At 46.9% G+C, this 25,514-nt stretch overlaps 1 protein-coding gene across 2 annotated transcripts in view; it reads left to right on the top strand.

Annotated features, from left to right (window-relative positions):
• EFCAB6 (EF-hand calcium binding domain 6) overlaps positions 1–25,514 on the top strand; it is a 1,227,964-nt gene that overhangs the window by 406,762 nt on the left and 795,688 nt on the right. For both annotated transcript variants that reach the window (XM_069628134.1, XM_069628133.1), the window contains exon 11: positions 11,091–11,211. In XM_069628134.1, coding sequence (XP_069484235.1) covers positions 11,091–11,211 — 121 coding nt within the window. The remainder of the gene's footprint in view (positions 1–11,090; positions 11,212–25,514) is intronic.

Below are 25,514 nucleotides of genomic sequence, written 5' to 3'. Positions count from 1 at the left end.
GGGGTGCTGGGTGACATGTGTGGGGGCCTGGTGGAGGGTGCCCCTGGATGCTGGGGGGGGGGGTGCTGGGAGACATGTGTGGGGGCCTGGTGGAGGGTGCCCCCTGGATGCTGGGGGGTGGGGGTGATGGGAGACATGTGTGGGGGCCTGGTGGAGGGTGCCCCTGGATGCTGGTGGGTGGGGTGCAGGGGGACATGAGTGGGGGCCTGCTGTAGGGTGCCCTGCACTGCTAGGGGGTGGGGGTGCTGGGAGACATGAGCTGGACATGAGTGGGGGCCTGGTGGAGGGTGCCCCTGGATGCTGGGGGTGGGGGTGCTGGGAGACATGAGTTGGACATGAATGGGAGCCTGGTGGAGGGTGCCCCTGACTGCTGGGGGGTGGGGGTGATGGGGGACATGTGTGGGGGCCTGGTGGAGGGTGCCCCTGGATGCTGGGGGGTGGGGGTGCTGGGAGACATGTGTGGGGGCCTTGTGGAGGGTGCCCTGCACTGCTGGGGTGGGGGTGCTGGGAGACATGAGTTGGACATGAGTGGGGGCCTGGTGGAGGGTGCCCCTGGATGCTGGGGGGTGGGGGTGCAGGTGGACATGTGTGGGGGCCTGGTGGAGGGTGCCCTGCACTGCTGGGAGTGGGAGTGGTGGGAGACATGTGTGGCGGCCTGGTGGAGGGTGCCCCTGGATGCTGGGGGGTGGGGGTGCAGGGGGACATGTGTGGGGGCCTGGTGGGTGGGGGTGCAGGGAGACATGTGTGGGGGCCTGGTGGAGGGTGCCCCTGGATGCTGGGGTGTGGGGGTGATGGGAGACATGTGTGGGGGCCTGGTGGAGGGTGCCCTGCACTGCTGGGGGGTGGGGGTGATGGGGGACATGGGTGGGGGCCTGGTGGAGGGTGCCCCTGGATGCTGGGGGGTGGGGGTGCAGGGGGACATGTGTGGGGGCCTGCTGGAGGGTGCGCTGCACTGCTGGGGGGTGGGGGTGGTGGGAGACATGAGTTGGACATGAGTGGGGGTCTGGTGGAGGGTGCCCTGCACTGCTGGGGGGTGGGGGTGCTGGGAGACATGTGTGGGGGGCCTGGTGGAGGGTGCCCCTGGATGCTGGGGGGTGGGGGTGCTGGGGGGTGGGGGTGCAGGGGGACATGTGTGGGGGCCAGGTGGAGGCTGCCCCTGACTGCTGGTGGGTGGGGATGCAGGGGGACATGAGTGGGGGCCTGGTGGAGGGTGCCCTGCACTGCTGGGGGTGGGGCTGCTGGGAGACATGAGTTGGACATGAGTGGGGGCCTGGTGGAGGGTGACCTGCACTGCTGGGGGGTGGGGGTGATGGGAGACATGAGTGGGGGCCTGGTGGAGGGTGCCCCTGGATGCTGGGAGGGGTGGGGGTGCAGGGGGACATGAGTTGGACATGAGTGGGGGCCTGGTGGAGGGTGCCCCTGACTGCTGGGAGTAGGGGTGGTGGGAGACATGTGTGGGGGCCTGGTGGAGGGTGCCCTGCACTGCTGGGGGGTGGGGGTGCAGGGAGACATGTGTGGGGGCCTGGTGGAGGGTGCCCCTGACTGCTGGGGGGTGGGGGTGCAGGGGGACATGAGTGGTGGCCTGATGGAGGGTGCCCTGCACTGCTGGGGGATGGGCGTGCAGGGGGGACATGAGTGAGGGCCTGGTGGAGGGTGCCCCTGCACTGCTGAGGGGTGGGGTGATGGGAGACATGTGTGAGGGCTTGGTGGAGGGTGCCCCTGGATGCTGGTGGGTGGGTGTGCAGGGGGACATGAGTGGGTCCTGGTGGAGGGTGCCCCTGACTGCTGGGGGGTGGGGGTGCTGGGAGACATGAGTTGGACATGAGTGGGGGCCTGGTGGAGGGCGCCCCTGGTTGCTGGATGCTGGGGGTGCAGGGGGACTTGCGTTGGTGGGCAGTAGTGCAAGGTGACATGTGGGTTGGCTGGGGGGCATGGGCATGGTGGATGGGCTGCCTGCGGGACATGTGCAGGGTAGGCCCCTGTGGTGTGGGCCGCCTGCAGGGGCCGTGGAGGGTGTAGAGGGTACACCTGGGAGGACCCACACATGCAATTCACGTGTGGTGCTCCCCACACACCCGTGGAATGCACGTACCCTGATGGAATCGCGTGTGATACTTCCTGCGCACCCCTGAAATACACATACCCTGCTGCTTTTGCATGTGATACTTCCCGCGCACCCCTGGAATACACGTACCCTGCTGCTTTTGCGTGTGATACTTCCCACGCACCCCTGGAATACATGTACCCTGATGGAATTGCGTGTGATACTTCCCGCGCACCCCTGAAATGCACGTACCCTGCTGTTTTTGCGTGTGATACTTCCCACGCACCCCTGGAATACACGTGCCCTGATGGAATCGCGTGTGTTACTTCCCACGCACCCCTGATGTACACGTACCCAGGACAATCGCGTGTGAAACTTCCCGAGAACCACTGAAATACACGTTCCCCGCTTGGCGTTTGCTGTTTGGCAGCCCTGTGAACTGGTCCAGGGTTAGTGCAGCCCTTTGCGATGATTTGGGAATTTTGAAGGCTTTTCCTTACGCGAGGGCGTTCTTGGGGGCGTAACTGACGCTGCTGCAGGGTCGCTGCGCCACGGCTGGTTTCGGAGGCTAAAATCCATGAATTTGCTGTGCGATGAAAAGGATTTTTTCGCACGCGGCTGGCGCAGTGTATAGCACGGGCATTGTGCGCCAGCCGCGTGCACCACTTTTGTGCAAATTTCTATGAATTACCCTCATAGTGATTTTACAAGAAACACATTTACAGTTGAAACGTGTTCATTACATATTGAACAAAACATATGTGAAAGAGATTTCCAGCGGGTTTGTCTGTAATTCCGGGGTTGTAGCCATTTTAGTTAGGAAAGATTTGAGATATTCCGTGGACAAAGTAGAAGTGGATTTAAAAGGTAGCTATATTGCTGTTAATCTTCTTGTATAAAATAGACATTTAACTCTTTTGAATATCTATGCGCCTAATGCGACTCTGAAATAATTTTTCAAAAACGGTTGGTGTGCTGAAAAATATGGGGGCATGGATATTATATTAGGGGGATATTAACTCTATTCTGAATGAGGAAATGGTTAAGTCAAGTGTGACCACTTCCTATACGGATAGGAGGACTAGGACAGGTCTTTTGGATCTTGCACATTCATGGGACCTTATTGACATCTGGTGAGAATTGCACCAAAGATCTCGACAGTATACATTTCATTCAATTACTCATGGAACATCTTCACATATCAACCCTTTTCTGGTTAGTAGGGGTATTTGTGGTAATGTGTATAGTGCTAGGATAGGCAATATTGTGATCCTGATCATGCTAGTATTGAATTAGCCCTGGATAGATCGCTAGGGCGTCTGAAAGGGAAAAAGCGCACTGGAGGTTAAATGTGAGTCTACTATTAGATACTGATTTTGTTAAGCATACTGAAAGTAAGATCTCACTAGGCTTGCAGGAAAACCAAGGGTCAGTCAATAGTTTGTCTATTGTTTGGGATGCTTTGAAAGCAACAATATGTGGTAAAGTAATCTGCTTTGAAACTTATAAGAGAAGACAAAAGGTGGCTGGGTGCCTCAGGCTTGAGAAGGCATGCAAATTAGCAGAGGGATAGTATAATTCTGCCCCTTCTTTTGTTAACATGACTTCGATGCTGAGTGTGAGGCGCTCTTTTGACTGTAAATTGCATTTGAGAGCTGAAAAGGATTTGTTTTACTCTAGACCTGCTTTTTGGAGCGCAGAGAGAAGTCTGGCACATTGCTGGCAAACCATGTGAATAAGAAAGAGGGAGAGAGACATGTTCTTCATTGTGAATGGCAAGGGAGTGAAATTGAGGAATTAAGAAATTTTTGGGGTATTAAAGCAGAATCTTTCATCTCTGTATATTGTTGAGTGTCATGTTAATGTGTCGGTGGCACGTGAGTATCTAGGCCAGGTTGATACCTCCTAGTCTAGATGAGCAAGATTGAATGATTCTAGATGCAGATATATCCACTCAGGAAGTTGTTGATTCTATGTAGGCAATGTCTTCTGAAAAATGCCCGGGCCCTGGTGGGGTCCCGACTGAGTTCCATAACACCTTTAGTCACGTTCTTGCTCCTTTCTTACCAAAGTTGTTTACGGAAATCGTCACGAACGAGGCAGCTATGGATTCTATGCAATCAGCGTTGATTTATGTAATTCCTAAACTGGGGAAAGATCATTCAGACTGTAGTAACTTCCGCCCAATTTCATTATTGAACACAGATGAAAATCTCTTGGTAAACATCTATGCTAATGGTATATTGGCTAAATTGATTCATAAGAATCAGACTTGGGTGGTGAGTGGCCGAAATAGCTATGACAATATGAGAGAATTGTTAGATGTTGTTCACCTTAGGAAACACTCTGCAGAAGCATGTGCGGCTGTCAATTGATGCTGAAAAAACTTTTGACAGGATGAATTTGGTATATTTGCAACAAGTTCTGCTTAAAATGAACTGTGGTCTGCGATTTTTGCAGCTGTTTAAGGCTTTGTATAAAGGTGTAAAAGTTGAAGTGTCTATTAATGGTTTTTCATCGGACTCCTTTGCCATCACAAGAGGAACGTGTCAGGGTTGCCCTTTATCACCTTTATTGTTTGACCTATTTATAGAACCATTAGCTGCTGTGATTAGAGCACACCCATACATAAAGGGTAGCTTGTTTGGCAATTGCACCTCAAAGGTGCTCTTGTGTACAGAAGACCTCTTAGTAATGTTGTCTGATCAGGAACGCATCAGGGAGATGATGTTGATATTAACATTATTTGGTGTAGTCTTCTGACTACAAAATCAATTCCTCCAACACAATCAATTTTTGAATTTTGTCTTCTTGCCATAGGGCTTATTTGGTGTGGAACGGGAAGTATGGGCTGATAGAGATTTTAAATATCTGGGTATCCAGGTTACGAGGGATGTTAGCTTGCTTCTAACTAACATCTGGCTGAAACTTGTGGAAAAAGAAGTGCTGTGTTGAAAATGTGAAAAACTGAACTTGACACTCAGGGGTAAGGTCAATGCAATCAAAATGACTGTACTTCCAAAGTTACTATATGTTTTTAGTATGCTTCCCCGCCCTCTTTTGGGTAAGCTAGGATTGGAGATAAATAAAGTGTTTAATAGATTTTTGTGGGTTGACAGTAGGAAAGCAAAAATCCCAAAGGATTTTCTCCAGAGATCGGTACATTTGGCAGGTTTTGGTTTTCCTAATATAAAACAGTATCACAATGATTATACGCTGCGTACGTTGGACCATTGGCTTAGGGCGGATCATATCACTAGCCTAAATTGGTTTTTCATTGAGAGGGATTCTGTCTCCCGACTCCGCTTCCTGTTAGTTTAACCTGTCTGTCAGTGGGACATGTCATAAAGGAATGGAAGAAGAGTAATGGTGCTTGTGAGGAGAAGTATTTGCTTAGTGCAGATTGCTGTCTCTGAAAAAATCTTGTTATACAAATTGCTAACCACTTTCTTTCCTGTATTTCATCGCAAAAGGTGGTTATTTGGAAATTGTATCAAGTTTACAATGGTCATAGTATGCTGGATTTTGAATTCTTATGTTTCAAATATAATTGCGGTTAGCTGCAAATTGACATTATCTTTATTTAAGGAACCTTTTTCATGTATTATTTTAATTGCCAAATGCTAGTATGCATACTTCACCCATGATTTTACACCTATCCAAAAGTATGCAGCTTTCCGACTCTACGCTTTATACATTTATAATGCCCCTCTGAGTTTGGTATCGCTTTTCAACATGGTAGAACGGCTTGGGATTCAGTTCTGGGGTATAGACTGTCTGATATAGAATGGGCCTGAATATGTACGGGTCCTAGTAGATTTAAAATAGATTTAGAGCTGAGATTTAGAGCTCTGGTTTACACAGTAGAGGATATTTCATTATGCATATTGGTCTCTGCGGAAAATGCGGTCTACACAGAGCCAGGATAATACTACTTGGAACTGTAAAAAAGGTGTGGGTACTACCATGCACATGTTTTGCTTATGTCAAAAGGTTCAATCGTTCTGGGACGAGGGTTTTCAACGTGTAGATTTTGTTTTTGGCTTTCTCTTCTATGTACTCTGATGATTTGTGTGCTGGGTCTGTTCACTGCTAATGTCAATGGGCCTCATTACGACCCTGCCGGTGCGGAAAGAACGGTGGTGGTAAATCCGCCACCACCGTTCTTTCCGGACCGGCTGATGGAGAGTCTTGCAGGTGGGAGGTGTCACTGCCGCCAGGTCTGACCTGGCGGGTTTAACACCACCCGCCTGCAGGCAGACATGAAAACACCGGCACCATTACAGCATGGACGCCATGGGAATGAGGATTAACAGAATTCCTCCTCCGGAATTACCGGGTCACCAGGGTTGTAATGCCCCGGTGATTCCGGCAATCACGGAGGAGGAAAGGTAATACGAGTCCGGCGGTAACCTGCCGGAATTTCCGGCACAGTTACCGCCTGACTCTTAATGAGGCACAATGTGTCTTAAGGTACGCTGTTTTGTACTCATAGAGCTCTTCTGGTGGTCAAAAACACATCTTGAAGTTTTGGGAGAGTGATAATAGTTCTGCTGCTATTTTATGAAGACTGGCTACATAGTTTGTTGATCCTTTCTAGCATGGAAAATGTGTCTTTTTAACTTAAACAGCAACAAGATAAACATGATGAAATGTGGAGTGCTTTTAATTAACTGTATGATTTGTTTTTTTCTCTCTTTTATATATAAAGCACACGTAGCTTCTATGTTATGTTCATGTGTAATTGATTTATGTAAATATTCTTGTGTTCTTTGCTGAACAATCAATACATTGCTGTTTAAAAAAAAAAAAAGGTGGGAAGTGCATATTCAGGATTTGATGTCTAATAGCAAATGGTTGTAGAGAGAAACTGAGTTTCACTTACATCTGTTAAACCTAATGGAGGTGGATTCTTCTTATACGCTTTTCAACCACAAGTGAATTTGCAGAGAATAAGGATAATACCAGACAATAAAATTATAATGAATCCCATAAAATGAATGTGGTGGTGTGATATCAGCCAAATCGCAGAGATGCACTGATGTGGTGGATGTGGGCGCAAGCCAAACATGTTTTCCTGCAAGCATGTCATTTTGAGACAGTTACATTTAGGATGCCCTCAGCAGAATGTGGACAGTATTGCAAAAGTGTGCAAACATCCAGTTGATGATACATCATGTTTCTGCCAAGAGAAGGCATCCAAAGGTGGATTTGTTGGCTCAGATACAAAATCCAAATGCTCCTGTTCCTGGTATTGGAAGATGTTTTGTTGAGCACTCTGAATTTGACATTGTGTGCATGGCCTCTAGTTCCACTGATGCAGCCTGCCCTTCGGAGTTTCAGGAAATTTTCCAGGGCAATGATCCCATAGCACCAGATTGGCATAAGTGGCTTTGGGTATTGTGATGAATCACAGGTATTTACCCCATCTCGCCAAGGGGGGTGGGGTGGGGGGCTGAGGCTAGGGAGGTGAGCCCGCTCCACAAAACATTCCATAGTAGTCGAAGCAAACAGGTGCTGACAGGAGAGACTCACCCTTTGCGGACAAGGACTCCCGTTTATGTGAGGAACTCCCTAGACAACGAATTTAGTTGCATATATGGGACCATCTGGTAAGTTGAAGATTGTGGCATCCCTATCTTTGGCTGAAGGCAATGCAAGACTAAACCCAGATGCACAGGAAAAGGAAGATGTCTCTTTAAAAAGAGATACATATTTAACTGTAACGAGGTGAAAGATAAGTGAAGGACCTGATGCACAGGTGAAGCCCCTGACATCATGCCAACTGGAGGCAGAGCGCAAGCTAGTCGGGGAGGCCGCAACTTGGAGAGAGATTGCAAATATGAGAAACCGCAGAACCGGCATATGCAGATGCAAGAAGAGTCTTGCGTCGACCGAATGAGGAAAAAAGCAACCGTGGTGGCGTGAGCACATGCTGGATGTGGTGAGCAGTACCCCCCAGGAACAACACTGATACCGCGTATACAGGAAGCGTGGGTTGCTTCCATTCAGCAGCACCAGTACGAAGCAGGAGCCCGATGCAGACCCGAGAACGGGAAGCCGAGAAGCATTAAGAGAGAAAACAATCTGAATGAGAGCCGAGCCGAACCACCGGCTCGTACCAAAAGAGTGGTAATTGGGGGAACGGAAGGAGCGGGAGGCCCGTGGGATATCATTATCAATCAGTGAAAAACTGTCCCAGTCACAAGAAAGCAGGGCTAACATTGTGTGACCGAAGTTGGAGTCAAATAACGAGTAATCCAGAAAGCTAAGAGTTATTGTAAGAAGGTGGAACCTCATCCCAGTACGCATGATGAGTTATCAAATAAGTAGCAAAGTCAACCTAGAAGTGTAAAGCCTATAAGACAGGGTCTGAACCCAGACAGCTGTTATATCATCAGTGAAAGAAGAGACTGATAACTTATGGTAATGAGAGTTTAGAAAACGGTGAAGGAAAACCATGTTCAAGTATTCCTCAAGGGGAGGCCTGGAAGGAAGCTACAAGTAACAATCTGAGTATCAAGAAATATTATTGTGGAGTATATTCTAAAAAGGAGTCCACAGAAAGTGCCAGAGAGAAATGCAATGGAGAATGCAGCCAACTCCAGTATTTAGGAAGATAATTGATTCTGGAGAAAACCAAGATATGGCATCCAAGTCCTAATAGTCCACTACTGCACATTTGGCTACTGAGTGAGTGTTTGAGGGCAACAACCTTCCAGAAGAGGTACTGGAGATCATGGTGGCTGATAACCAACAGAAAGCAAGCATTTTAGGAGCTGATGTTCTATCAATGAATGTACGAAGAGTACGTGAGAGGTTTTTTCAGCTTAAGTTTCTTCAGTTTAGATAAATACTTTATATTAACTTGGAGACTGATTGCAAATTCCAATTTGTATTACACTTATGAAAGGTTTGGTAAACAGGTTTCACCATTCCTATATACGCTAGTGCAGAGAGATTTGACTAAGCATCCCAGCGCTGTATCAAAACATGCTATGAAACCGCATAGACGATTGTGCCTGAAGGAACTGTTGCATATCCCACTATGTAAAAAGGCAACTATGGCTTTTCTAAAGGGGTTCCTACGCAAGGTAGCACTAAGGCTGTTGCTTGATCTTCAATGGAAATGCTTTCTAAGCCATATGTTTGGATTTCGATGCTAGAGTGAAAGCTCGGGAGATCTATTGTTCGGCAAATCTTTGTTAAATATATGTTTTTTTTGTGAATCCGAGGACCATCCTTCCAAAATGATTAGGTATTGGTGGAGAAATCTTTCAAGTGATAAATGCTGAAGAAACAATAATGGAAGAAAACATGACTTAGCTTTGGTACTGCTGGTTCTCATGCATACGTTACCTCTGCAGATAGTTTGTAGTGCAGCCCGCTCTCAACAAGCAGACACAGGTTCTATTTATACCGTAGCATACATCCATTAAGGCAAGTGTCTGACAGCAACAGTGTGAGGCCCAGTTTTTAGTGGCATTCCTTGGTGCTGTGAGGTGCTAGACCGGTGGCCGGGGGTATTTAAGAACTAGAGAATCTGCAGATGAAACAGTTTCCATCAGAACTGGCATACCCAAAGAGGAATGTTTCCTTTTCTGGCATTCTCAATTGGCCAATGTTAATGCTCCTTGCAAGCTACTTCATTACTTCATTTAATAGGTATAGTGACATAATAGCCTCCGTATTTGGAGTAGATACAACCTGAGTGATACAAGTTGAAGGACCATAGAAAAAATAATGCACGTTTTGGCACAGCACAACTATGTGCCCCATAATAGTGCTAACACAAAATAGTACCATATTGAGTATTAGCAACCGTGTCCGTTGTTTTAGGTAATCTAATTATCTGAATTCAGGGCTATACCAGCTGGTATATTTCTCAGAATCAGTTCTCCAGTGTCGCTTGTGCCATGTCCCACTGCCTCCACCTGTGTCACTGTGCAGCTCTATTCCGCCATGGGTTCTTTAATCTTCTGCCCAAGGCAACGCTGCTATCTTCTGCCCAAGGCAACGCTGCTCTCTCCCACTGTCCCTGCTCCAGACACTGCTATTAGTGCTCTCCTGTCTGCCTCAAAGCCCAGTGTGCCTCCGCAATAGGATTTGCCTCACATTCCCCCTTTTCTGTCACCTGCCGCGCACCTGCTGTGCAGCAGTTTTTTCCCTGCCATGTTGGCCACCTCAGCCATTTCCCTAGTCGTCCAGCATCAGTTTCTCTCCTTCTGTGGGAAGCAGCTATGGCTTCTCCTAGGTTTATGCAGCTACCGCCAACGTTCTCAATGTCATCATTGTTAAGCGGGTTCTTTGATATTCTCTTCCTGTGAGAACTCTGAATACCGCACCTTCGGAGCACTCAACACTGTTTTTTAATATTCATGAATGTCCACCCGAGACCACATACTGGCCTGATAATTCCCCAAAATCTCAAGTCAATGCTCCATAGAATTAAAATTAGGAAATTGCACTGCAAAAAAGGTTTAATCCGCATACCAAAAACAGGATTTGCATCTGGCAGTCCCCTTACAAACCATGGGATTTCATAGGTCAGCTGTGTTTTAGTTTCCTCCCCACAATCACAGCCATCCTTCCATTGATCATCGTGGTAGCAAAATTGTTTGCATGAAGTGGGGCTATAGAGCTATTATGGTACCGCAGATCAAGCAGATGATCTCTGCGGTACTGTATGTTTGGGTGTTGAAGGCCCACATCACACTGGGTCCTTGGATGGTCTTTCGGTTTTTTGTGAGATGTTCCAGGCTTTACTGGTGTCCAGGGGCTCAGCAAGAGCATCAATGTTATAAGGGATTAGCTGAGTCTCCATTCATCATGGGCAGCATTGATTTAACAAGAGCAGTTCTGCTCCTGTTTTGTGCACTGTGGTGCAAACCCCCTGTAGCTGTTGAACTGGCTTTGAAGTGGCATGTTAAGCTAACCCTCACCTACGTCGATCAGCACATAGCTATACACCAAAGATAGCATGAACATCCACATGATTTAAACTGCCATGAGAAGTGTTGACCTTTTGTTTGTTTTTCTATTCCAGTGAAAATCCAGCCATTGGGCCAGATGATGGTTTTTCCAGTAACCATGTTCTGAGAAAACTGAGAAGACGCTTCCAGGAAGCATATCCTGCTCTTAGGAAGGCTTTTCTTGTGTTGGATGAGGTAAGATAATAGAATTTTGCGACAAATATACACCACTTTGTGCATTTTAGATAGTCTAATTAGGAGTACTCATTTACTCCAGTAGCCTTAGATTCACAGGCTTGGTTATATCTATCATTATCTTAATTGTAAAATAAAGTGTGTATAACAAACACAGGCAAAGGCAACATATTAGGCGTTTCTCAAAGCAAGATTGTGTAGTTGCACAGGCCACCTCCCAGGTCCAAGGCATAAGGACTGGGATGCAGTCTGCATGAATTATAGAGCACAGCAACAGGACGGAAGAGCAGTATACTTGCCACCCCCCTATGTCCCAGCCCAGCTCCCTTATCCTGCTGCCATTCATAGGTAGAATGGGAGAGGAGTGGCAAAGTGCATGTTCCCTGGGAATCTTGGCTTCCCTGTACCAGCACAATCCCCTAGCTTTGCTTCCTGCAACAGCAGGATCGATAAGATGGGCATTGCAAGGATATCATAGAGGCAGTAGAAAACACGTCACTCTTGCTATCCCCTTGTCACATATGTCCCCATGGCCCCACTGACTAAAACAATAGAACATTGAGGAAGAGGGACAGCATGTGCACTATACATTTGACAGTTCTGGATCTTCCTTAACTGATTGATCCACAAAGGAATGAGGTACTGGTGACACGAGCTCTCTGCTTCTGTCACATTCACCATCCGATATTACATCCCCCGACTCCTCACCTGTATCAGCGGGACTGATGGCAGGATTCCTTTTCCTTCGGTAGTCTTTCTTTTGATGAAGGTAAGGTCTACCACGAGAAGCCGCCACCGTGAGTACTTATGGGATAAGTAGTCCAGTGCCGGATCTCCCAGGATAGCCAGCAAGGGGAAAAAGCCTACTTGGCATAAAAAACCCTGATGAGATGAGCACAGTCCACAGGTAGACAGAATCCTACTGTAGAACGAACTCCAGATGATACAATGTTTAGCGAATCCTGTAGAGTGGACCAGATGAAAAACAGATATTCCAGAAGTGGACTCCAAAGGGTAAGCAGTAATTCCAGGCGCGGATTACCACTGAGTAGCAGCAGAAGCAGAAGAGCTGACCCAGAAAGGGACCGGAAAGCTGAAAACTGCAGAGGAAGGCAATGGAAAAAACAAGGACAGGCAGAGAAGAGCAGCGAACACGAAGAAAAACAGAAGGTTGAAAAAACAAGTAAGGCAACAAAACCCGCTGAGAAAAACCAGCGAAGGCGAGTGAGGAGACGGAAAAAAAGGTGAAAGGGGCTGGAAGCGAGCCGCACGGGAGCAAGAGCGCGGCAAGCGAGAGGCAAGGAAAGAGGAAAGCTAAAGAGCTACAAACTATAAACAGGAAGCAGGGAAGCGCAAGCCGTACACAGAAAAAAGGAAAGGAAAGGAAAGATAGAACAGAAGGGCTCACCTGAGCCAAGAGAACACTGGTAGCGTTAGACCCAAAAAGGACAGCGGAGTGACCGGGTTAAGACGCGCCGATCGCCGGGCGGTACTGAATAAGTACTTCGCGGGCGGCGGCCATGTTGGACAACAACTAGAACGCAGACTACGTTCCAAGGAGAACGTGATGTCCCGTTAATGGCGCCTAATTTACTCCGCAGTCGGAAGTAAAGCGACCCAATTGTCCTGTTGAGAATTGACGTAACATCGGAGGTACTGTTCCAGTGTACCATTAAGACGTTCCGTCTGTCCATTGGTTTGGGGATGAAAACCAAAAGAGTGCTCTTTCAATTCCCAGCCTGCAACACAAAGCAGACCAGAATCGTGATGTAAATTGGCTACCCCTATCTGACACCACCTTGTCTGGCAAACCATGTAAGCAATAAATGTCATGTATGAAGACTTTGGCTGTCTCAGATGCTGATGGCAGACCGACAAACAGGGAAAAGTGCGCTAATTTGGTAAAGTAGTCAACCGTAACCATTATACAAGAGAAGCCCTCAGATGTCAGTAATTAGACAATGAAATCCGTGGAAATATGACTCCATGGTCTAGAGGGTGGTTTGCCTTGTTCCAATAGACCGATGGGTCGTTGAGTCTGGTTCTTACTTCTAGCACACACTCCGCAGGTGCCGATGTACTTTATGTCAGCGGCCATACCTGGACAAAAAAAAGAGCGAGACACCAACTCTAGAGTCCCTTTAGTCCCTCTGTGACCTGCCGAGACATGATCATGGCACCAGGATATTACTTTAAACTGGAGATTGGGATCAGGAAGAAAGAGCTTCTGTTTGATGAAGACTAGGCCCCCTCTCTCCTCTGTGTCAGGGATCAACCGACTAGGATATATTGTGTTTGGAGCGAACAGTTGCTTCTTCAACTTCTTTAATGAAAGAGGAAACATGAAAAATTATCTTATTCCCAGGAAACAATGGTTCTGGAAGGCTTTCCGACACAGAATCAGAAGTGTCTCTTCGGAAGAGAGCATCCGCGAGAATGTTCTGAGAGCCAGGTAGATAAGTAATCTCGAAAGAATATTGAGAAAAAAAATGTGCCCACCTAGCTTGTCTGGAATTTATACAGTCCATCCGCTGTAAAGTCTTCAGGTTCTTGTGATCTGTGCAGATAATAAACGGGTACGAACTGCCTTGGAGAAGATGTCTCCATTCTTCACATGCCCTCTTCATGGCTAGGAGCTCTCTCTCAATAACGGAAAAATTGCATTCACTGGGAGTGTGTGTTTTGGACAAATAACTGATGGGATGATCTCTTCCTTCGAATTCCTGTAACAAGACTGCTCCCATTGCTCTGGCAGATGCATCAGCTTCGATGATAAATACTTTAGTTTGATCTGGTTGACGGAGTATAGGAGCGGAAGAAAACATCCCTTTAAGGCGTAGAAATGCCTTATCTGCTTCTTCGGACCAATTAAATGGTCCAGATGATTTCTTTAACAGGCCTGTCAAGGGCAGCATAATCTCAGAGAAATGAGGTATGAATTTGCAATAAAAGTTCGCAAAACCCAGAAATCTCTGTACTCCTTTTACTGAGAATGGAACAGGCCATTCCATGACTGCGTCCCCCTTGCGAGGATCCATCATAACACCATCTCCTGAAAGGATGAACCCCAGGTAGGGGACTGAAGCAACTCGAAAAAGGCATTTCTCAGGTTTTATAAGCAGATGATTCTTTTGGAGGTGTGTCAGAACAGCTCAGAGATGACCAGAGTGATCCTGGGCAGAAGAGGAGAAGACCAAGATGTCGTCTAGATAGACAATAACAGTGTGAGAAAGCAGGTTGGAAAACATGCGATCCATGAAACGCTGGAGGATGGATGGGGCATTCACGAGACCAAAGGGCATTACCTGATACTCATAATGCCCGAAAGGGGTTCCGAAGGCCGTTTTCCATTAGTCACCTTCCTTGATGCGTAACAGATGGTAAGCACTCCGTAAATCCAATTTGGAAAAGATGTTAGCTCCCTGTACAGCCTCAAGAATGTCTGAGATGAGGGGTATAGGATAGCAATCCCTGATGGTAACCTTGTTGAGTCCCCTGTAATCAATACATGGTCGAAGCTCATTAGAATCCCTCTTCGGTACAAAAAACAAAGAGGCTCCCACAGGAGACCGAGAAGGCTGAATAAGACCATTCTTAAGATGGGAATCAAGAAAACTTCGTAAAGCATCCTTCTCTACCAAGGACAGGGAGAACATTCTACTAAACGGAACCAGGGCATCCGGGACTAAGTCTATGGAACAATCTTCCGGTCGATGAGGAGGTAAGTCCAAGAGGCCCTTGTCCTCAAACACTTGTTGGAATTCTTTCAGTTCCGAGGGTATACAATGTACTGTGCGTGGGTTTGAGGAAGAACTAGCCATGGTAGTAACCACTTAGTGGTTCGGTTTCGGCAGGCAATGCTGTTTACAGAAAGTAGACTGGAAATCTAGAACATTATTGGACCAGTTAATCGAAGGGTTGTGCTTCTGTAACCACTCAATTCCCAAAATGATTGGAAAATGAGCAGCTCTAATAATATCGAAAGTTATTCTCTCAGTATGTTGCATGATATTGATCGTATTGATTGTAGCAGAGTTGTGGTGTGAGTAATGGGACCGGAACTAAGCGGAGTGCCATCTACACCTTCAACCTTTTGGTCTTCCTTCTTCTCGACTCGCTGAATGCCAACCTTGTCGGCCAAAATGATGTCGATAAAGTTACCGGCAGCACCGCCATCAATCAAGGCAAGGGTTTCAATCTTGCTGTCTTTGAGCTGAATCTACAAAGCCACAACCATGAGGCGGGTGTCTTCTCTTTCCTCTGGAATGGTTACCGTAACTGAAACATAGGGACTGTTTAGAGAACCTCGGGTGCCCGTCCATTCTAGGACCGAGGTCGACCATTTCCCTGATGCCTCGGAGGAATCTCGGGGCAATCCCTAAGCAGGTGACTAGAGGAGCCACAATACAGACACAAGCCTCCATCTTTTCTTCATTTGCACTCCTCCGGAGTGAGAGGTGTTCTAGTTATCCCAATTTGCATTGGCTCATCCTTAGTTGGCTTAACTCCAGCAGTGGAAGAGGTAGCTGGAGGATTAGAAAAAGAGAAGTAGCCTCTTCCCTTCTTTCTTTCTGTCTTCCTCTCTCCTATGCGGAATTCGATCTGAAGTACTTTTGAAAACAATTCTGAGAGAGTAGAAGGGCGAGGGGTCCGTGCCAACTCGTCCTTGAGTTCCTCTCGTAACCCACAGTGGAAAATTGTGAATTGGGCTTGTTCAGGCCAACCTGCTTCTGTAGCCAAATGTTTGAACTGACTGATGTAGGAAAGTAGATCTAAGGATCCTTGTTGAATATCCAGAAGGTCTTCACAAGCGCTAAATCTGATCTCGGTCTGTTCAAAAGTCTGTTTCATGAATGTAAGGATTAGCGCCATAATCCTGTAATACAGGATCATTCCGTGTCACCAACAGTGTAGCCCATACCAAAGCATTGCCCGAAAGGTTAGACACCAAAAAACCCACTCAAGCATGCCCAGATGTGTAGGTTTGAGGCCGAAAAGCAAAGTGAACAGAGCAGGCTTCCAAGAATTCTTTGTTTCTTGGGTGTCCCGTCGTATTTTCCTGAGGACAGAGGCATAAGAGGCAATTCTGGCGCAGGAGTGTCTCTTGCTGTCACCAATTGACGGAGATTGTTGCAATCAGCCTTCAGGTTCTGAACTTAGTCAGGTTTTGGACAGCAGCAACCACCTCTTGTAATTGTTCCAAGGAGGCCATGTTGATCGTGGGAGATTCTGGGTGTTTCAAACTGTCACATTCACCATCCGATATTACATCCCCGACTCCTCACCTGTATCGGCGGGACTGATGGCAGGATTCCTTTTCCTTCGGTAGTCTTTCTTTTGATGAAGTTAAGGTCTACCACGAGAAGCCGCCACCGTGAGTACTTATGGATCAAGTAGTCCAGTGCCAGATCTCCAGGGATAGCCATCAAGGGGAAAAAGCCTACTCGTCATAAAAAACCCTGATGAGATGAGCACAGTCCATAGGTAGACAGAATCCTACTGTAGAACGGACCCCAGATGATACAATGTTTAGGCAATCTTGTAGAGTGGACCAGATGAAAAACAGATATTCCAGACGTGGACTCCAAAGGGTAAGCAGTAATTCCAGGCGTGGATTCCCACTGAATAGCAGCAGAAGCAGAAGAGCTGATCCAGGAAGGGACCGGAAAGCTGAAAACTGCAGAGGAAGGCAACGGAAAAAACGAGGACAGGCAGAGAAGAGAAGAGCAGCGAGCACAAAGAAAAACAGAAGGTAAAAAAAACAGGTAAGGCAACAAAATCCCCTGAGAAAAACCAGCGAAGGCGAGCGAGGAGACGGAAAAAAATGGGGAAAGGGGCTGGAAGCGAGCCGCACGGGAGAAAGAGCGCGGCAAGGAAAGAGGAAAGCTAAAGAGGGGGGTCCGAACAAACTATATCAGGAAGCAGGAAGCGCAAGCCGCACACAGAAGAAAGGAAAGGAAAGATAGAACAGAAGGGCTCATCTGAGCCAAGAGAACACTGGTAGCATTAGACCCAAAAAGGACAGCGGAGTGACTGGGTTGAACTGCGCCGATCGCCAGGCGGTACTGAATAAGTACTTCGCCGGCGGCGGCCATGTTGGACAACAACTAGAACGCAGACTACATTCCAAGGAGAACGTGATGTCCCGTTAATGGCGCCTAAAGCGCCATCTGTCCCACAACCGCCAGGAGCGGCAGAGCATGACAGCTTCATATGCCTGAAGACACCTGCTCTGTGAGGCCCCTTCTTCTCCAGCTGCCTCCATGTTGTTGCAGTGTGGGCAGCGGGAGAAAGCTCTCCATGCCTGGCATATGGCAGACAGTGGAAAGGCACTGAAAATAAGGCATGCAATGTGCTGTACATGCCACACTGCCATATTCCATAGCATTAAACTTGGCTTTCGTTGAGTGGCACAACACCATCACAGGATCCAAAACTAAAACTGTGTGAAAGTGCAAAGTTTAGAAAAGGGGAATGACATCATTGCTTCTTAATGAAAGGGGAAGATGAAAAGATGGCATTTTCTAGTATGTTAAACCTACTTCAGGAAGTTTTTTAATTGAACTGTTCTCTCCTTGGTTATTCTGCGGGTGTTTCCTTGTCTTTTGGAATTTTTAGACATTTAGAATTTTGCAGTATCCATACTGTCCACTTAGGATTTAACAAATTGGTTTATTAAATGACCTCCATTATTCTGAGGAAGGGAACCAACATCTCTTCTTGACAGATTCAGCAATTCAACTGTGCATGCATTTTATTAAATGTTCTTATCTGTTAATCTTGCAAAAAAACATTAATATATAACTATACAACTATATAACTTTATCCTTGATTTGAGTGATGCAACCAATAATTGGAGGGCTTTGCACTAAAAGTCTGGACCATACTGGGGAGGAGGTGAGATGGGAAGCGTTTACCTCACCGAAAAAGCATGCAGGGTGAGGAGGATCTGGGCACAAGAGGAGGAACCATTATTCAAAACAATTTCTGGTCTAGAACAGCAACATAAAGCAAGGAGTATGTTAACGGTTACAGACAATTACAACTTGCTGGGAAGCTAGTAAATGCTCTATAACGTACTAAAACGAAATATCTTATGACAAGGGAATCAGAGATACTGTGAATGGATGAACAAACCAAACAGACTTTTCATGTTCCAGATGAAAGCTAGGACAAAAGCTAATTGTATTTCGCAGTTGATGGATAGTTCTGGTAGGCTTGGTACTAGGGAGAATTCTAATGGATTCCTTCATGCCACGGATTACCATCTATGATTTCCATATCCCAGCGCAGCTCTTCTCCGGAAACCTTTCCGCCGCCAAGGGGCGCCATGAGGCTCTGCATCTGGTCCGCCCGACACCTCTTTACGCACAACACCAGATATGATGCCTGGGCCAGTATAAGTAGCGGCTCTGCTCTGTGCCCCATGACCTCAGTTCCTTTTTTCCTAGCACTCTATTCACGTATAAGCTCGTCAAGCTTTTCTAGTGATCTGCCATGCCGACTCAGTAGAAGGCCTGCAGGTTTAAGCTATGTGTGCACTGCAGTAGGCAAATGTCTCTCCGATCTGCATCATATTTCATTTTACTGTGTGGGCCAAGACCACGACACCCAGCACTGCGGGTCGTGTCAGTCGATGCACCCAACGGGAACGGGCAGGGAAATTATTCACCTTCATCCACAATGAGAAGGTTCCCTGGTCAAGGGGCACGGATCATCATTCGAAAGATCGAGCCTCTCCACACGTGGAGAGGGAGTGGAAGAAACACTGTAAGAGCTTGCACTCTCCAAGTGAGTCCTCTCACCAGCAGTCTTCTGTGAACGCCTCTTGTACCTTGGCGAAGGTCACCTTTGGCCTCTGGTCGGCTGTAGCCGGTGCAATATAGCAAGTCCCAGAGGCCGAGATGAGGGATGGGTTTCTGTCCCTGCTCTTGGACGACAAGGCGGTGGCACGACCGATGCTGCAATCGGGCATAGACACGGCGGACTGAGTGGGCAGGTCCATGATCACTAGCACAGTGGTCGGGCGCCATTGATGGCTAAGGACGTTTGGGTGTGCGGCTGATGTCCAGTCGAAGCTGCTAGATATGCCTTTTGATGGACAGAACTTATTTGGAGCTAAAGCTGACAGCGCTCTCCAGAAAGTCCAGTCGCCTAAGGCGACGACCAAGTCCTTAGGACTAGCAAACTAACAGCCCACCATACGATTCTCATGATGGGGCAGGGGTTTTCACCCTTTTCCCGCATTTGCCCAGAGAGGATGTGGACAACCTGCGCTGGGAAGGGGCCAAGGATGACGCTTCCAGAGCGGTAGAGGGAGAGGTTCACTGAGGAGGTATCGCAGCAGCTGCTGTCCCCTCAGCACCCTAGGGCACCAAGCCTCAGTGACGGACACCAGCACCCATCATCGGTGGGGGGAAGGCTAACCTTGTTCTGGAGGGAGTGGTCAGAGACCACGTCCGATGCTTGGGCCTTACAGGTCATCAATCAGGGGTATTGCCTTCCTTTTCTCCAATGCCCACAAGACAACAGTCCACTGGCCACCCATCTCTCTCCAGACCCCATCCTTCTGAAGGAGGTCTGTCAGCTTCTGGCAAAGCATGCAATTGAACTAGTTCCACATTCAGAATGAGGGAGGGGGAATAATCCACCTATTTTCTAGTGTCAAGGAAGGACTGCGGCTCCTCATTTTGTATCTACGGCTACTGAACTTGTTCCTTCGAAAGCACAAGTTCAAGATGGTTACTCTAGCCCAGATTCAGCAAGCCGTCGATCTGCAGGACTGGTTGGTTTCCCTGAATCTTCAAGACGCCTACTTCCATGTGCCGATTCATTTGAAGCACAGGAAGAACATGAGATTTGTGGTGGGCCAACACAATTACCAATTCAGGGTCCTCCTGTTTGGGCTTTTGTCAGCACCCAGGATTTTTACCAAATCGCTGGCAGTGGTAGCAGCTCAACTCAGGAGCCGTGTATGTCTTTCCCTACCTGGATGACTGGCTCTCTGAGCTCGCTCACCAGAGTTAGAGTAGGAACATCTACTCAGTACATGCACTCTCTTGCACAGCTTGTGCTTTTCCATGAACTTCAAAAAGTCTTGGACACTTGCCTGAGCAGGGCTTTCCCATCTGAGAATCGAGTAGCGAACATTTTCCAGATGTTCAATGTCCTTCAATTTCAGACACAAGGCCTTCATGGTCCTTCTGGGCTTCATGTCCTCTTGCATGCTAGTGGTGCCAGAGGAAACGCTGCAAATGAGATGGTGTCAGTGGCATGTCTGTTTTCAAGGGTCGCAGTTGCAGGGCGACATGTTGGATCTTCTGGAGGTCTCGAGTCGAGTGGTACAGGATCTTGTGTGGTTGGCAGGGCAAGACATTGTGCTGAAACGCACATTATTTCAGCAACCTTGCCCCCCAGGTGACGGTGGTCAAGGACGCATCTCTGACAGGTTGGCGTGCTCACTTGTCAGATCTTACAGTGAGCAGGCTGTGGTCTCCTGTGGAGTCTCTGGAAAACATCAATTTGCTAGTGCTGAGAGCGATATGGCTGGCCCTAGACAGGTTCGTCCCGTCTGTAAAACACAAGACTGTTCTGATCCTGATGGACAACACAGTGCCGTGCACTACCTCAACAAACGAGGTGGAGTGGGGTCCTTGCCTCTGTGCAGAGAAGCAACGAGACTGTGGTTCTGGGCTCTGGAGAATGCCATCTCCCTGACGGCGGCTCATCTGGCCAGACAAGAGAATGTCAGAGTCGATACATTGAGCAGACAGATCTCGGCCTCCCACAAGTGGGAGCTCTGTCAGGAAGTTCTGGAGGAGATCTTCCCTCTTTAGGGGACTCCTCAACTGGTCCTCCTCACTTCCAGTGCCAAGAGGAAGTGTGAATTGTTCTGCTCCAGGAAATATTCTTATGGGGGATGCATTGACGGTCGAGTAGTCTTTTCGACTTCCTTTATACGTTCCCCTGGTCCTTAGGAAACTACATCTGTTCGAAATCACGCTGATCCTGAATGCTCCGGACTGTGACCGGAGAACGTGGTTTAAACAGTTGCTGGACATCTCCATCTGCCCTCCCTTACACATTCCAAGGAGAGTCGACTTGCTCTCCAAGTCGGAGGGGTAGGTGCTCCATTCGAATGTCAGAAGCCTGAACCTTCATGCTTGGCTACTGAAAGGCTGAGATACAAGGAATGGGACCTGTGGGACGATGTCCTCGATGCGCTCCTTTCAGTTCGGAGGCCCGCTACAAAATCCATTTATGCCTGCAGGTGGCATAAATATTTTGATTCAGTGACCTGAGGGGGACCTGGATCTTTTTATCCTGTCCTCTCCCCTGTGTTAGATTTTCGGTTTTGCTTGGCCCAACCGGGCCTGCAGATTGTCACAGTTAAGGGTTACCTTACTGTTATTTCTGTGTTGAAGAGGTCCCCAAAACACGGCTTGTTTTTCACAATCACTGTTGTTATGCAGTTCTTGTTTGGGGTTGTGTAACCAGTTTCCTCCCTGCCAATTTGCAGTTCCGGCATGGGATTTAGCCTTAATGTTTCTTATGGGTGCTCTGTTTAAGCCCTTTCTTTTGAATTGGCTTCATGGCTCCTGACTCTGGGTTGTATTGCCTGTCCGCTCAAGTGCAGTTTGCTTCCTATTGGTTTGGTATGGAGCAGTTGCCACCACATGACACCATTGAGAGGGCTACCACAGGGAATGCAGGTCTAAGATCTTTGATGATAAGCCGGAGCTACTCTGACAGCTGCCCTTATGACACTGTCAGAGTGACCCTGCTAGCATGCCATAAGAGGTTCACCAAAATGAGATTGGCTGTGCCTTATTACAAAACAATACCATGATGGGACTTCCAAGGTATCTACCTATGATGGATAAATCAATACAGGTGCATGGGAGCAGGTTACCATATAATACGTTCGGCCATATGTTCCCATGTAGTGTGTTCCTGCCCATGCAAAATGTGGGGAAAGGGTGCACAGGCACACTAATAGAGATGCTGCAGTACTTTCGCATATGAACACCCTTCAGAACAAAGTGGCGAATTTTCCCACCGAAGCCCCCAGAGCACCCATGTGCTGCTTACATATCATCTTCATATGGTTGTTGCAAAATAGTAGCAAAACTATATACCTTAATACAAAATCACAGGCATGCTATGTCAAACGAACCGCATAATAAATCGGCGTTGGACCTAGAGAACATATTTGATGATGAATGGTCTAAAATGCGCAACTTAATCAGCTTCCTCTCGCTGAACTCTAGACTCAAACTAATTCAGTTTAACATTTTGGGTAGATTACATTACATCCCAGCCAAATTAAAACTGTTTCAACACAACAATAATGGTCAATGCCCAAGATGAAAATCAGACAACGCTGACTACTTGCATATACTATGGCAATGTCCTAGGCTCTATAATTTCTGGTCACAGATCTGTGGTAAGCTGTCTGCAATTACTAATGTGCCACCGAAGCTAGACCCTAAATGCGGTTTGTTTGAATTGCTCAATATGTCAGAGTGCAAGAGAAGATTTATCAACCTAGGCTATCTCCTGGTAAAAAGATGCGTTCTCAGAAACTGGGCCAGTGGTACCCTACCAACTTTGGATGGATGGATGGATGAGGAGTGACTTGGGCAAATAACAATGCAGAAATATTTAGTGCTACAATACCCACATCCTCCAAACCCAAAGATATTGGGACAGACTTTAGAAATGTTGTGATGCCAGCTAGATTGTAAGTCCTAGACAAATTAGATGACTAGAAAGTATCAAGATCTGGACCAACAAATTATACATTTACGAGCATACGCATTCCCTAAGGTATTACAACTAGACAGATTGTTCTTCAATGATGCGTGAATGATGTTGGATTGGTATTACTTTGTAATGTTATTCACCAGTCAAGAAAGAAAGAAATGGAATGATATAAAGTTGATAACACTGTATGGCTGCAGTCCGAACACCAATATTTCCAATGTGGAAGAATTCGGAGCTGTATGTAAACTTCTTGAAGGTGCGACTATAATAGGTGCTATTTTTTGTGTGTGTTGAATGTGATAAATGTTGTAATTAATGGGTTTGAAGACACAGTTCTGATAACCGAAGATAGGTGAAATCTAGCTAAACAGTGTTGGCTGCATTTCGTTGACATATCTGTAGTATTGGATGGCATGCAAGACTTTCAATGAAGATTTCACGAGTGATGGATTAGATCCAACGATACAATTTACTATGATCGGTCATTCAAATTGGGTACATTTTCCTGACACAATGGTGACCTTTCAGCCAGGAACTAATGTTTTTACCAAGCTTTTATTACATTATTTATCAAACATTAATTACATGGCTCCTGTAGAAGTTGAACCCCATCTTAAGATATGCAGTGTTACAGGCCATCACCACTTGCTCAACAAAAGGGAGCAATGATGACTCATGTATAAAACTAGGCTTCAGCATGTCATTCAGTCAATAAGAATCATAATATCGGAACTTCAGTGTTGAGTCAGGCATTTTAAGAGCCAGAGAATTATTATTAAGATACATCTATAAATGAACAACTTACGTCAAATAAAACATACATTGTTTGACTCTACAATCAACAGAGTTTATCAATCCCTCTTTTGAAAAGCTTTAAAACAGCGCAAGAAAATCATATGAGTATTTGCTTCAGTCACGCATAAGTCTCTTTGCTCATTACAGGGGCAGGCCATCTGACTCTTTTTTATAGGGTTGGCAACTCGCAGTTGCAGAGCATTGAGGGAGTGGGTTCAGACACCTTCCCATCAGACACCTTAATTTCGATTATCACAGAAGCTTTTCATTATACCATTATAAGAAGTAATCGTATGAGGCACAGAACACTTCTGCCGCCCTGTGATAACACAGCCACAACCACCAACAGCAACATATGAACGTGCCACTTTCACAACGTAAGCCCACCAATAGCCTTCCAAAACAAAATTGTTTTTCTCACAGAGAAAAGTATTGTATGCAACAACTTTTTTCTGAGCAGCCGGCATATTGAGAAGGGGGTGCCTTCTCCAGATAATCAAAAGGCAGTCAAACATTCAGATTCGTTCTCTAGTGCCCTGCAAGCCCGCAGCCATAATGTTCCTACTTTTGGGCATGCACAGAGCATGTGGCCTAGCATCCACAGTTCCTCACATTCGCACCAGCACTCTGCAGAGTCTCTCAGTCTCAGTATAAATAACCTTTGTGGAGAATAATAAATGAGATGCAAAATTCAATTTTGAGTGGAATTTCTCCGTTCATAACGTTTCTGGAGGCATAAGTCCCAGAATGATTGGAAGCCGTAGTCACTAATCAAAATCCCAAGATCTGTTGACCAACTATATGCTAATGCCATAGTTCTGCATGCTGGGAACATAAATATCACATTTAGTTTTTTTGCATGGGTATGTTTTAATCTAGGGTGTTGGCACGCCCACGTCCAGCAGGGCTTGTGCACAACTGCCCACAGCATACCCCTGCCTGGCTGTTGTATCCACAGTGGAAGCGGATGCTGTCTTCTCATCTTGTACGTTGAACTGTGCAGCGATGCGAAGACCCGCTCAGCGACTACAGAGCGGGATGAACACTGACGTTGTCGGGAAGCAGGAGGGACCCGCACCGGCGTTCCGCGCATGCACAGTCCCATAAGCCTTAAATGTCCCCATGGCAATAGGGACACTGGATGCCAGCTTCAATCACCCGCTGCCTTCCACTATAAAAGCGCCTCTCATACTTTCCTCCGAGCATTTTAACACTCATGATTAGGCAGTTTGTTTTGTCCTGATATACGACCATTCTTGCAACTGCCTTGCCCCTCTTACCCTTTTTCTTCCTTTCCCTTGTTACTTTAGTTGGGAGGTTCGATTACCACCGTCCAGCCTGCTCCTGGGGTACTGTATGGGTGCAGAAAGAGGAGACTGACAAACAGGTGGCATGATTGTTGGCATAAACTTGTATTTAATAAAAATAAAGAGGAAATCTTTCTCTCCCTAACTCTAAGTGGGATTTCCCTGCCTCAACTAAGGAACCAAGGCTTCTGTCAGAATGTCCAAGTAAATGAAAAAGAGTCCACCGTCGTGTGTTAAAATGCCTGCTTCTGTCCCTCACACTTGTAACCAGACTAATGAAGTAGTGGATCTTCTTGGTCCAGAAGAATGGCTTCCTTCTTCTGGACAATGGTCTATAGTTCCAATTGCAGGTGGAAACTTTGCCCGAGAGAATGACTTCCTTCCCCCGGTGTCAATTCCTTTCTAAGGAAACGATCAAAGTTCCAACCTGTGTTG

The sequence above is a fragment of the Ambystoma mexicanum genome, chromosome 12 (genome assembly GCF_040938575.1).
Source record: "Ambystoma mexicanum isolate Mex_15411 chromosome 12, UKY_AmexF1_1, whole genome shotgun sequence".
NCBI lineage: Eukaryota > Metazoa > Chordata > Amphibia > Caudata > Ambystomatidae > Ambystoma > Ambystoma mexicanum.
This window is presented reverse-complemented; position numbering and strand designations above follow the sequence as displayed.